At 40.6% G+C, this 14,828-nt stretch overlaps 1 protein-coding gene across 2 annotated transcripts in view; it reads left to right on the forward strand.

The window, feature by feature from the left end:
• The window catches only part of ATP9B (ATPase phospholipid transporting 9B (putative)), a 286,527-nt gene that overhangs the window by 127,045 nt on the left and 144,654 nt on the right, over window positions 1–14,828 (forward strand). For both annotated transcript variants that reach the window (XM_075826526.1, XM_075826527.1), the window contains exon 11: window positions 10,447–10,523. In XM_075826526.1, the coding sequence (XP_075682641.1) occupies window positions 10,447–10,523 (77 nt within the window). The remainder of the gene's footprint in view (window positions 1–10,446; window positions 10,524–14,828) is intronic.

The raw sequence follows: 14,828 nt of genomic DNA on the forward strand, positions 1-14,828 counted from the left end.
AGTGTTCGTGCGAAATCTTAATGTAGTACTTTATCGTTTTTACTCTGGATATGCAATTTTTTTTATAAAAGCTATTATTTTGCTGTTCATTTTCAGTTTCCACTACTTTGCAATACATTTGCTGTTTCTTTTTTTTTCTTGGTCCTGAATCTGAAGATTATGGGGGAGATTTATTAATTCATATTCACATGCCAGTCTTAATAATCAGTTTACTGGAATAAGATGGCACATATTTATTAAAAGGCAAACGCCTCATAAAAAAAAAAGTGCCGTGTCTTTCGGCTGCCCGTGCGCCACAATTGTGGTGTAACAATCGCAGTCCCAGAGAGTGCAACCGCTATCCCATACTTCTCCCACTCCCAATGGGGTATAAAATAAAAAAAATATGTATACTGACTGCACCGATCCGCTTCTCCCCATTGGATCCCCTCATACTCACTTCAGGGCAGTGTCAAAATGTTGTTTGTGATGCAGCACTCAGGAAGTTGGCATATATGGCCCTGAAGCTGATCGTCAAGGCCGTATATTTTCTGAAAGTAGACACCCAACACATCCCATCAAAAAAGTATTTTTTCATAAACCATGCATACAAATTCATGTATGTGGCTAAAAATCTTAACCAAGCAGAAAATTAGGCACACAACACTTCCTAAACATAACATTTTCAAGGTGTGCTGAGTTTATACATGGCACTTATATCTATGTCTACATGAAAATATCTTCAAAAAATCCACAAAATTGAAGAGACCTAGGCCAAAATCTCAGGACTGTTCAACGTTGCGTGTCGTGGAGGTTAGGAGAACAACAGCGAATGTGAATGACAGTAAGATGTGTGCGGAGGTGAACCTCTACACGGATGGATCGTCTGATTGGAAGAATGACGCGTAGTGATCTATTCTATACTACTAGTGAAATAGGACATCACATCCCAAGCCTAGGGCGGCAACCGGTGTCTACACAAACCATCAAAAGGCGTTTGCACTACATTGGGCTACGAGCCAGACGTCCATTGTACAGGTGTTCCATTGACCACAAGCCACCGCTTTCAAAGACTATTATGGTGCACAGCAAGACGACAATGGGGGCTGGAATGGAAGTCTAACCTCTTCAGCGATGAGTTCTGCTGTGTCTCAAATGTAATGATACCCGGTGATTGGTCTGGAGACTACGTGGGCAACGCCATGAAGATGCCTTCACAAGGGAACGTAACACTGGTCCTATTCCTGTGATTATGGTGTGGGGTGGTATAATGTGCGTGACCTAAACGTGTTACCATGGCCTGCAGCGTCTCCGGACTTCCTCCTGTCGAGCGCATCTGGGATGTCATTGGTCGGCAATTGCAAAGGGAGCTGCCAGCAGCCAATCTTGACGATTTGCTTGCCCAAGTGCATTCAGCGTGGCATAACATTCCTCAGACAGCTATTAATAACCTCATCGATAGCATGCCAAGGTGTGTAAGTGCGTGTATTTCTGCACGTGGCACTGATACTCGATACTGAGTAAATTAAGGTGTTTGGAATATTTTATTTCCATTTTATTATCATTTGCATAACATTAACATGTCTATCGATCCTGTGATTCCCACTCTTCCAAAACTTTTCCTTCTTGGTGTTGCAATTTCAATGTTGAGGAGTGTAGAGTGCAAATTTCATATACTGTACCATAAGCATTTGCATAAACAAGATCAACAGGATACATAGTGAACACCCCAAACAGGTACTAAGGTACCACATTTTTTGGAGAAAATACTCCGCATACTGTATAAAAAAAAATAGATCGTAATAGTTTGCACAACCACATTCATGCAACTTAGCATCAGAGTAATAATGATATCATTATAAGCAAAAATGACATGAATACTCAACTTTGCGACTAAAACGCTAACTTAAAGCCTACCTAACCTTTCGCGTGACTTTTGAGTATAAGCTGTCGGGTGTGTATATAAGGAATAACAGTATTTCTGGCTGTTATATGATTTGTATTTTTGCAGAAAATGTATTAATTCTGAAGGAATATTTCAGGCATAACTTATACACGGTGTTATGCCTGATGCAGGACCAGCGGAGACTATGCATGACACAGGAATTTTCCCTTTGGTGCTCCCTCTAGCCCTGCACTAGGCATAACACAGTGTATACATTTGGCCTGGAATGTTCCTGTGAGGCTGTGTTCACATTAGTGTTAGTTTCTGTTCATGGGTTCCATTGCAGCTTTCCGTCGGAGGAACCCATGAACAGAAAGCCAAACGGAAACCAAAGCTTCCGTTTGCATTACCATTGATTTCAATGGTAATTCTCCAGTTGCAAATGGTTTCCGTTTGTCTCTGTTCCGTAAGGTATCAGTTTTTTTTAGCGGAAACAATAACGCAGTCTGATTATTCATTCCATTGATTGGTTCCTCCAACGGAATGGTCTGACGGAACCCATCAACGGAAACCAACGCTGATGTGAACAGGCCCTTGGGCTAGGGCTAAAAAGGCAGCAATAGTGACACAATGTTATTGTTTCTTATGTCTCCATGTGATAGAGTAACTCATTGTAAAGCATTGAAGAAGTTCCATTCCAGGTAACCACAATGAGACGATCGTGGAGTGTTGCACTTTATCATAATAAGTGATCATAGCAGAAATTGGAGAAAATATAAAAAGGAAATATCTGTACAATTTGGTTGTGATTCACATTGTAAACATCCTAAATCTCTTCATCGGTGCCATCAGGAAGCAATCACTTGTACATCTTCTGGAATAAATTGTATTGATAAAGGTTGACTATGAAGCTCATAAATCATGGTTTCTAGTTCGTACATTGTAATACAAGGTTGTAGAACTTGTCATGTTTGCACTTAGCATATCTGTGTCTATTTTCTGGAGCTCTCCATGCATTAATTTGCTAGTGATAATAAGTTGTTTGATTGCGATTCTCTACATCTCAGACAGCTGTGCGAGAAATGATTAATTATTGTTAATTATTGCTCTAGTCCTGGTGGCTTAGAATATGTAGAATACATGTAAGTTTGTCAGGGCCCTGCATTGGGATCATGTTCATCTAATATTAATAGCACATTTATCTCCTGAAAGAGGCAGGCATAATGCATTGGGAAATTAAGATGGAAGTATTGATCAGTAGCTTCATTCTACAGAAGCGATGTGGAAGACACTTATCTGTAGGAGATGGCTGAGGCTCTATTATGAAACTATTAGGCCAATCTTTCATTATATCAATTTTTATTCAAGAAGGCTCAAATTAATATTGGTCACAAAATCTATAAAACATCAGGTTAATACAGCAAAGAAAATCTGTATGAGCCATAGCCAAAAACTGCACAAAATGAATAGATTTTCTTTTTCAAATAAATGAAAAATTGAAATGTAATATTATTCTTTAAGCCCTTAATGACGCAGCCTAGTTTTGGCCTTAAGGCTCAGAGCCCATTTTTCAAATCTGACGTATCACTTTATGTGGTAATAACTTCGGAATGCTTTTACCTATCCAAGCGATTCTGAGATTTTCTCGTGACACATTGGGCTTTATGTTAGTGGTAAAATTTGGTCGATACAGTCAATGTTTATTTGTGGAGAAATTGCAAAATTGACAGAAAATTTTGAAAAATGTGCATTTTCCTGAATTTAAATGTATCTGCTTGTAAGGCAGATGGTTATACCACACAAAATAATTACTAATTAACATTTCCCATATGTCTACTTTAGATTGGCATTCAAGTCCTTCATTTTTTTAGGACGTTGCAAGGCTTCGAAGATAAACAGCAATTTCTCATCTTTTCAAGAAAATTTCAAAAGCCTTTTTTTTAAGGTACTAGTTCAGTTCTGAAGTGGCTTTGAGGGAACTGTGTATTAGAAACCCCTATAAAACACCCTTTTTTAAAAACTAGACCGCTCAAAGTATTCACAACAGCATTTAGAAAGTTTCTTATCCCTTTAGGCATTTCACAGGAATTAAAGCAAAGTGGAGGTGAAATTTTCAAATTTTATTTTTTACCAGAGAAACACTACTAAATATGTATCGTCCAGATTCTGCAGTTTTTAGAAATGTCCCACATGTGGCTCTAGTGTGCTTGTGGACTAAAACACAGGTCTCAGAAGCAAAGAAGCACCTGGTGCATTTTGGGGCCTCTTTTATTATTAGAATATATTTTAGGTACCAAGCCAGGTTTGAAGAGCTGTTGTGGTGCCAAAACAGTAGAAATCCCCCAAAAGTGACCCCATTTTGGAAACTACACCCCTCAAGGAATTCATTTATGGTTGTTGTGACCATTTTGACCCCACAGGTTTTTCACAGCACATATTTGAATTGGGCTGTGAAATAAAAAAAAAAGTTATTTTTTTTCCAATAAGATGCCATTTCTGCTAAACATTTCATATTTTCACAAGGAACAAAATAACCCATTTTGTTGCCCAATGAGCGCGGCAATACCCCATTTGTGGTGATAAACTGCCATTTGGGCCCATGGAAGGGCTCAGAAGGGAAGAACCACCATTCATGTATGCAGAACCCCTGAGGTACCAGTACAGTTGAAGCCCCGAGAAGTGACCACATTTTAAAAACTACACCCCTTAATTCATTCATGTAGAGGTGTAGTGAGCATTTTGACTCCACAGATTTGTGTAAAAGGTAATGCGCAGCAGATGGTGCAGAGTGAGATTTGCAATTTTCTATAAATATATGCCATTTCAGCGACCAATATATTGTGCCCATCATGTGCCACTGGAGACATACACCCCTTAAATTGTAATGTGGGTCCTCCTGGGTACGGCAATACTTTACATGTGGCTGTTATCTGCTGCCTGGGCACATGGCAGGGCTCAGAATGGAAAGATTGAGGGGGATATGCTGTGCGGAGTGCATATGGGTAAATTTAAAATCAAGGGATGTATGATAAATTCTAAAACAATCTTTCATACAGAGCTCTGGTTTTTCGTGACACGTGTCATATTGGTATATTGTGTCCTTCCTTATCCCCCTCTTATAGCAGACTCTGCACCTTTTTTGACAATTTCCCTTCCCACCAGTTTGGGGAACTTCTCCCGGAAAGTGTTGCCCTGGTACTAAGCGTGTGGTCTCGCTTCCAGAAGTACTGGGTGCCCCCTCTACCTGAAAACCTCCCTAAAACTTAGGTTCTTGATAACCACCTCTTTAAATTCTAGGAAAGTTCCGTTCTGGCCTGCACATCGATGTAGCACGTACGCATTGTACAATGCTATCTGTATGATGTGCACGGCCAGCTTCTTATACCACACCCTCTATTTCCGCATGGCTCTGTAGGCTCTGATCTGACAAGCCACCCCTCCCATGTACCTATTGTAGTCCAAGATGCCGTCTGGTTTGGGCGTCTCTGTACTGGTACATGGGTACTGGTGTGGCTATGTATTGTTGTCAATACAAGGACATCTCTCTTGTACTTGACACAAAATATGTTTCTGCTGGATTGTGCCCTGCTCTCACCCCTTCTGAGTATTTGCCCAAGCAGAGTCTTAAGGAGGCCTCTCCGTTTTTTTTTCTAGCAGTGCCGCATGCCATAGCACTTCTGAAAGCGAGGCACTTGAAGAGTATAAAAATGATCCCGGTAGAGGTGGTAACCCTGGTCCAGCAGGGGGTGCACCAAATCCCACACAATTTTGGTGTAAACTCCCAGTAAGGGGGGGCATTCTGAGGGCTGAATACAGGTGTCCTTCCCTTCATATAGCCTAAATTTGTACGTACACCCTGATGCACTCTCGTACAGCTTATATTTCTTCACGCCATGCCTTGCCCCTTTTACTCGGCAGGTACTGGCGGTATTGAAGCCTCCCTTTAAAATGTACCAGGGACTCATCAACAGAAATACACTTCTCTGGGGTGTATGCTTGAGCAAACCGGGCTCTGAAATGGTCTAATAGGGATCTCGGTTTATATAAACGGTCAAAATTAGGGTCATCTCGGGGTGGGCACAGTTCATTATCTGCATAATGTAAGAAGCAAAGTATTGCCTCATAACGCATCCTGGACATGACCATGTGGTAAATCGGGGTGTGGTATAAGAGGTCTGTTCTCCAGTGGGCCATAATGGATGGCTTATTCAGAAGCCCCATGTTCAAGTGCAGTCCCCAGAACTTGCCCAACTCTGCATTTACAGGAGTCCTCCTGTGGGATTGTGCATAAATTGATTTGGGGTTCTTGGTGATGTACTGTTTGGCATATAAATTTGTCTGGGACACCATATGCTCTATAAACTCATCAGTGAAAAAGAACTTGAAAAACTCCATCTCACTGAGCACTGCCATGTTAAATTTGATCCCTGGGCTGCCCGTGTACTCAGGGACTTGAGGTTCATAATTGTCTGGTGTGGGGGTCAAAACGGGGTCACTTTGCTCGGGGGTTTCAATTGTTGCGGGGTCACATCTCTCGGGGGTTTCAACTGTGGTGGTCCTGGGGCGTCTCCTAGGAAGTCCCTCTTCTTCATCACTGGATGAGGAGGTCGACAAATTAAACAGAGTCTCACCATCCGACGAGTCTGTGTTGGAGGCACTTCGGCAGTAAATGTCCATTAGGACATGTTTGTTGTAAGACACGTATAAAATGTATTTGGCATACAGCAAAAAAAAAAATAAAATTCCCTCACTGGGAGCAATGGGCTGCTACCTAAACTAGCACAAAAGTGTTTTTTTAGATTTTTTTCTTTTTAGAGAACAAGTGGACTTCACTGACACTAAAACTAACTGGGGCGAAGGAACACTAAACCGAACTAGATTTTATGTGAACTTCCCTGACACTAAACCTAACTACGGCTACGATTCCCTGACACTAAACCGAACTACGGCGACGATTCCCTGACACTAAACCTAACTAGATTATTCCGAGCTTCCCTGACGCTAAACCTAACTACGGTGATGGGTGCTTGACACTAAACCTTACTAGATTTTATATGAACTTCCCTGACGCTAAACCGAAGTACGGTGGTGGATCCCTGACGCAAAACCTAACTACGGTGAATGATTCCTGACGCTAAATTCCCTGACGCTATACTGAACTGCGCTTTTTGATGGTTCCCTGACACTAACTAATACTAAACTAACTAGTTGAATAGTCTAAACAATTTTTGTTTTTTAATTTTTATATATATTTTTTTGTTTTATATATTTTATAAAGAAAAAAATCCCCACGGACCAAGAAATTTGGTCCTGATAACTAAGAAGTGGTCCGTGATAGGAGATCACTGGCCAAAAACGTGGGAGGAACACAAGGAGGAAGGGAACAGGAGTGGGAAGTGGATGGGGGAGGTGGGAAGCAGAAAAAAGTGTTGTTTTTTTTTAAAACTTTTTTCACTTTCTCTCTCTCTGCTCACAACCGCTCTGAACGCCTCTAACTCTAACAGAGGCTTTCAGGGCAGATGTGGCTGGAACTGATGTCAGGAAGAGGAAGTGAAGACAACGATCGCCGCTGTTGGATAGTTAGTCACTGACCAATAGCGGCGATCGTGAAGGCGACCTCACATTGAGCTGTGATAGCCTGCTGTCGGAAACAGCAGCTATCACAGCTCATAAGCGCGCCTGGCACGAAGAGTGCTGTGTTTCATGCAGGACATACTATTAGGTCATGGAGCGAGAATGATGTGCTTATCATGACCTAATAGTACGTTCTGGAGCGGGAAGGGGTTAACTTTTGATGGCTGGAATTTTGAGTCTGGTAGGAAAATAGCTAATAGCTGTCAGGAAAATAGTGATTGAGATGAAATACATATTTTATTTAGTAATTTGAAACGTTGGAATTCATCTTGCACTCTGGTGAGAAGATCGGCCAAATTATTGGATCAACAGAAAAATAAGGCTAAAGCCAGCTTTATTTCACTTCTAAGGGAGTTACGGAAACAGCGTAACTCAGCGAGCTCGGCTTTTTATGTAACTACCGACCACCCAACCAGGAAGTGCCTGGGAAGCAGGGGAGTCAAGCAAGGTAGGACTGGTGATAGAAAACTGCAGTATATTAATATCTTACATGGGTAGTAAGTTCTTCATTATCTAAGCCTAGTTTCAGGTAGTCCTTGCAGACTGGAAATTGGCTTTTATTAAGAGCCAGCAACATAACGGCAGGTTAGACATTATTATTAATATTATTGTATTGCTCCATCATCTTCTGTGGAGCTATTTATATGCGGCACAGAAGAAGGGGCAAGACCAGAGAAAGGAGAGGTGTGGGGGTATACTGTATAAGCTTCATTAAAGTTGGGCAATGCTCTATTGGATATATGAGTTGGTAGTGGCAGTATATATCAAGGTACTGTAAAGGCTTATGATTTATTAGAGGCCTTGTTTTAAATTGAGAGACTCCCTACTCCACTACAAACTGGCACTTAATGGAAATTGTTATTGACCGGGCAATAGCAGGGTTAATAAAAGTATACCTAACGTTTAAAAGGAAATAATAAAATTATACTATGTATAGCCATTTATTTATATTTATCTAATAGTTGGTCAGTGATCTTTATCCTCCCTACACAATTATGTGCAAGTGGAATAGATAATATGTAAGATACAGCCATTATTAGGATGATGACAAAGACTTTCCAGTGATCAATGTTACACTGAGCAGACATATAATCGTTAAAACTGAGTTTAGCCATGAAGCTCTGCAAGGAGCAACTCTCCCTCTGGAGCAGTGTTTCTCAATGTTTTAAAGGTACAAAAGTAAAAAATTGCCCCATTATTCAAATCAATAACATCACAAAGCTATGATCATACACCATGCTTTACTTATTGAAGCACAGCACGAGGAGAATGTGAGTACCCGCTAAAGACATGGTCGTACCCCCCTTGAGTACCCGTGCCAAAGGTTGAAAACTATACTCTGTGAAAATTCAGCTCGTCGGTGCACTACACAAATGGCTCGTTGATTTCAATGGGTACTGTGTAAGGCCCCATGCACACGACCGTATTTTCATCTACCCTGTAGTACTGTCCGTAAATACGGATCCGTAGGCATCTGTATTTCAACCGTATATACGGAAGGGTGTCCATAAATACGGTCTGTATTGCATCCGTATTCCATCCGTATATACGGATCTGTAAAAAAGAGGGTGGTTGCAAATGATGTCACCAGCATGTTGCATAGCAACACTTCCGTAAATGCGGACGGTGTACGGATGAACATCCGCATACCGTCAGTATTTACGGAAGCTCCCATAGACTTCTATGTGAGAGTCCTTGCTGTAATTACTGACAAGAATGGGACAGGTTCTATACTTTTTTCAGCACGGACACCCATCAGTAAAAATACTGAAAGGTTTCTGTGGCCAATAGAGATTAATGGGTCCCTAATTACTGATAAAAAATATGGTCGTGCGCATGGAGCGTAATACTGTATTTCACCAGCTGCATTACTGCAGGGGAAGGAGGATTTGCAATCCTCTAACCCAGTCGACAGCTGATTACAAAGGAGTGGTACCTCCACGATCAGCGCCATGGTTGAGGGATCACTGACGGGAAGGTGGGTTGTACAAGCCTGATAAAGCCAGGTTCACAACTGCGCTGGTCATTCCGTTGTTCTGCTTAATCAGAAGAGCAGAACGAGGGAATAACAGAAAGCGCTGGTTCCATTGCACCATGCACAACACTGGTGGCCGACAGAAACCATTGACTTTAATTGGTTCTGTCGGGTTTCCGTTAGGATGTCCGTGGTTTTACTGGAAACTGTAGTGCAGCATGCTGCACTATTGTTTCCGGTATTTTCGGCGGCATCTGTGACAGAGGGCCCTAGCAAAGTCTCTAACGCAGATGTGAACTAGGCCTATTCCTTCAAATATCCACATCAGTACTTAGAATTCCTGCTGCTGAGATTTTGAATACATTAACACTGTTTTCAATTTGACATTGAATTATTTCATTAATCGGCGTAAAAAAAAGCCTAATCTACTTTTTTTTTTAAAAAGCTTAATCTGCTATAGTTTCATTTTACATAATACAGCAATGAAAGTCCAAAATGGTCTAGGAATGAGAATATATGCAAAGTTTTCAATAGTAGTTGAGTTACTCGGGTTGTACTCTTTTATCGAGTAGCTAAAACTCTGTTCTAATATTTCTTAGTTATATCTATTTCTGGGTATACTGAATGACAACTAATATGACCACGATTACAGTACCAAGGTGTGGTTTTCCAGCTTTATTATACTCCTGAATGGCAAATTAGCTTTATTTATGCAGCTGGCTGTACAGGGGGGCAGCACTGCATGGATAGGCAGGCTTACCATTCAGGAGTCTGGAAAGACAGGATAGTAACCCAAATTGGAGGTATATTACCTATTACCTACATACCAAAGAAGTTAGCAAAGAATTATTTATTTTTGTCGTTATTATTATTTGTTAAAGGGAAATGCTTTCTAAGTAAGGACGCAACATTATAATTTTATTTCTGTCTGCAAATCTTAATTGCTAACATTATTTACCATTATTTATTCTAGGCACTGTAATAGGTGTTGTCATTTATACTGGAAAGGAGACAAGAAGTGTAATGAATACATCAAATCCAAAAAACAAGGTAACATTTTTTTTTTAAGTAAAACAAAAAATATTTTATATACTTGAGACAGAAGAGACACCTGATATGAAATATTTTCCTACAGAAATTGTTACAAAACAAACAAACAAAAAGCCTTACTTGTTCTTAAATTGCATCCTTTTGTCAAGTATACAGTAGCCCCCTTCATGATGTTGGGTATATAATGCATGTTGTGTCCTGGTTTTAGGCAGACTTAAGCTGTTTTTACACTGGCAGATATTTGCCTGCGATCACCAGCTATAACATCCTTTCAATCTGAGCTGGTTTGCTCCATTCACAAGGAGCAACGATTGTACTTTGATGATCGATCGTTACCATGTCGGCAGTACATCTTCCTGTTTATGCAGGGAGAGGTGCTGCTGACAATCAGACATTTTTTGGCCGCATAAAACATGCAATCAGCCTATGAACAAGCGTTTTCTTGTTCAACTGCTGATGTTTTCCCTGTTTACTTAGGGGAATGATCCGAAATGAGAGTTTGTAAGAACACTTGTTTACCCAATCATTGGTCTGTGTAAAGGGGCCTTTAGTTGACTGTCTAATAAAGTAGTAGCATACTTGACTGTTTGATCCAAAATATTTGATAATCTGGCTTCTAGACAACCTCTTAAGCTGTTGAAATCTATGGCGACAGAGGGAAGCTGAAGGTGACCATACATTTCCAGATCAGTGCATCCTACAGGGGAAATAGAGTATTACAAAACATCCATACAACCTATTCAGTGATGGATTGGAGAATTTGACTGTATTAAGTCTGCACACCAGTGAATGCTTGAGATTATGTTACAAGGACACAGGAATGATTACCCTATGACAAGGGGTGGGTCAAGTTATTACATGTCAATAAAGTCACTTGTTAGTGACCGCCCATAGGTGTTTTTATGTCGGTCACAAACGGGGCTTTATTCTGATGCAGTAAACTTTTTACAGCAATGCACCAGAATAAAGCAGCGCCATCGGGAGGAAGGAGTAAAAGCTCCCGGTAGCTGAGGGCTTGGAGCAGACCTGCTCTATCAGACAGGATCTAAATCTGCATCGATCCCACCCGTTTAACCCCTTAGATGCGGCGGTCAATAGGGACAGCTGCATTTAAGTAGTTTTAGAGTGAGGGGGCTCCCTCTCTCATCACATTGGCACACCCGCGATGCGATTGCGGGTGTGCCGATGGTTTTATGGCAGCCGGGAGCCTGACAAATGCCCCCAGGTCTGCTTTTAGTGAATGCCTACTAGGCCATGTCAGATGCCTGTCAGTTTTACACTGACAGGCAATAATACACTACAATACAGAAGTATTACAGTGTATTATTAAAGCGATCAAATGATCGCATAGTGAAGTGCCCTAGTGGAACTAAAAAAAAGGTTAAAAAAGTTTAATAAAGTAAATAAATAAATAAAAATCCCAAGTAAAAAAAATGAGAAACCCACTTTTTCCCCTTACAAAATGCTTTATTATGAAAAACCCCCAAAAATGTAAAACTGCTACACATATTTGGTATTGCTGCGTCCGTAGCGACCCCAACTATAAAACTATTACATTATTTAATCTGTACGGTGAACCCTGTAGAAAAAAATATAACAAAAAAACATGGCGGAATTCCTGCCTTCAAAAATATTTGATAAAAAGTCATTGAACTTGATGAACATGTGTCTTTTTTTCAACCGTACTGTTTAACCATGGATCATAGTACTTGTTTTAGCGTAAGAGAGACTTCCAGGTGTCACTACTTAGAAGTTATGCATTTTACAGGATGCCTAAACATATCATTGCATAAGTATTTTAGGCATATTCAGCACGGAAGGAGGAGTTAATGAGACATTTTGTCGTTTGGATAATGAATCATCTATTGAAGGTTTCTAAGAAATGAAGAACAGGATGGTTTAGTAATTTGCCTCAGGAAAGCAAAGCTGTCAATATATGTCTGCAATGGGCAGCTAGTGGTGAACGTTGACGACTGTTTTGTTTAATGTGTTGATGGTCTCTGCCAGCATAAACTGTCCATCACTATTGTCTATTTCTCATGGAGACTAGATTCCCTGCGGGCTAGAGGAGGGCCACATTAACTGTCCAGGCTCTGATGAAAATTTTCAATCAAACAATTAGGTCAGTTTCTTGAAAGCTAAAGCTTGTACTCCTCAGACATAGCAAAACTTGTTAATCCTTTCAAATATATGTATTCATATGCTGACACAATGACTCATTTTAGATATCATTAGGCTTTATTCACCGGGTCTGAAATCGGCCAGGAAAAAGTTTTTCACGGCCGATTTGCACCCGTGCGGGACCCGTTTTCATGGAAACCCTTATAGACGTGAGTATATTGAGGGAAAACGGGTAAAAATTGTGCATGTCCGTTCACACAGTCCGTTAAAAAAAAACGGCCGTGTGAACAGCCCTATAGACATGCATTGATTTTAATACAGCCGTGTGACAGATGATTATCCTTGTCGTCTGAATAGAGCCTAATATGTTCGCTTAAAGCAACATGTTATTGTAGAGAACCACAACAATAGGTCTCTGGGACTCACCTAGGAATCACGTTTAGAGTTAATCTAATTTATTTGATCATTGTCTGTTTAATTTTCTATTGAATGTCTCATGATAAATTCCTCTGGTATTTAGTAGTAGTATTCCATGCCTATTATAGTAGACTAATTTCTGTCTTTCCACATTCAAATTTGTATTACACCTTTTGTGAATAGCAAGCCACACCACTGCCATGGAGGTAAAATTCTGAAGTATGTATGGTGTTTTCAGCAGTCTCAGAAATGTCTCGATTGTTAAATAGGACCAGTCCGCTCTCCTTACATAACCATTTTAGTAAATGCATGCATTCCCCATAAAATAACAATGCTGGAGCATCTCTTCTTAGAACCCTGCATTGTGCCGTTCCTATGTTGTTCCACTTGGGAATGTATTGACAATAGAGAGTTACCATTCACCTTGTGAATGGGGCATGTAGCTATACACTCATACACTTTACAATCTTTCTTGACAGTATCGAACCCTATTGAGAAAGGGATTGAAAAGTTCATGGGAAATACAAGTATTTAATAAAACAGACAGGAAAGCAGACATTTTATCTTTAAATAGGGCATACACCACCTTTGACAGTTTACAGGATCTTTTATAAAGCTGCAACACATGATACATGTGCCCCTCTTCTCTGAATTGTCTGATATACCCTCTATAATGATGACCAATTACTTCCTATTATTATAGAGTAAACATTTGCCCCTACCTTGTTTTACGGTATTGTAAATGTGGAAGATAACGTATTTTGTGCACTTCACAATCAGATATTTTTTTTTCAAAATGAATTTAGAGTATATCCATAAAAAAAAATGTATATACACACAAATTAGCAATACCCCTTTCCTTCACTTGTACTCCATAATTTGCTGTTCAGTCTCAGGACTACACTATATAGACATAAGTATTGGGACACACCTCTTAGTCATTGAATTCCGGTGTTTCATTAGGTCCCAATGCCGGAGGTGTATAAAGTCAAGCACCTAGCCATGCAGTCTGACTTTAAAATAATTTGCAAAAGAATGGGCGTTCTAAAGCATTCATTGAATTCTAGCATGGTACTGAAATAGGATGTCACTGTTGCAACAAGTCAGTTCGTAATATCTCTCCCCCCCCCCCCCAGATCCACTGAGAGTGGTATTAATGTAAAGTAATAGTGTTAAAGGACCACAACAACAACAGACCATGCAAAGTTACACAGCGGGGTCAAGTGCTGAGGTGCATAGTGCATAAAAGTTGCCAATGCTTTGCTGACTCAACTGCAGAGATCCAAACCTCCTCTGGCATTAACATACGCACAAAAACTGTGCACCGGGAGCTTCGTGACATGGGTTTCTATGGCCAAACAGCTGCATGCAAAGCTTACATCACCAAGCACATTGCCAAGAGTCGGATGGAGTGGTGTAAAGCACGCCACCACTGGATTCTGGAGCAATGGAAACGTATTTTGTGGAGTTATAAATCACGCTACTCTGTCTGGCAGTCTGGTAGGCGAGTCTGGTTTTGGCAAATGGCAGTGGAACGTTACCTGCCCGACTGTATTGTGCCAGCAGTAAAGTTTGGTGGAGGAGGGATAATGCTATAGGGTTGATTTTCAGGGGTTGTCCTAGGCTCCTTCGTTCCAGTGAAGGAATACCAAGACATTTTGGACAATTGTATGCTTCAAACTTTGTGGGAACAGTCTGGGGAAGGTCCTTTTCTGTTCCAGCATGCCTGTGCCCCTGAGCACAAAACAAGGTCCATAAAGGCATGGT

Source organism: Rhinoderma darwinii, chromosome 5 (genome assembly GCF_050947455.1).
Source record: "Rhinoderma darwinii isolate aRhiDar2 chromosome 5, aRhiDar2.hap1, whole genome shotgun sequence".
NCBI lineage: Eukaryota > Metazoa > Chordata > Amphibia > Anura > Rhinodermatidae > Rhinoderma > Rhinoderma darwinii.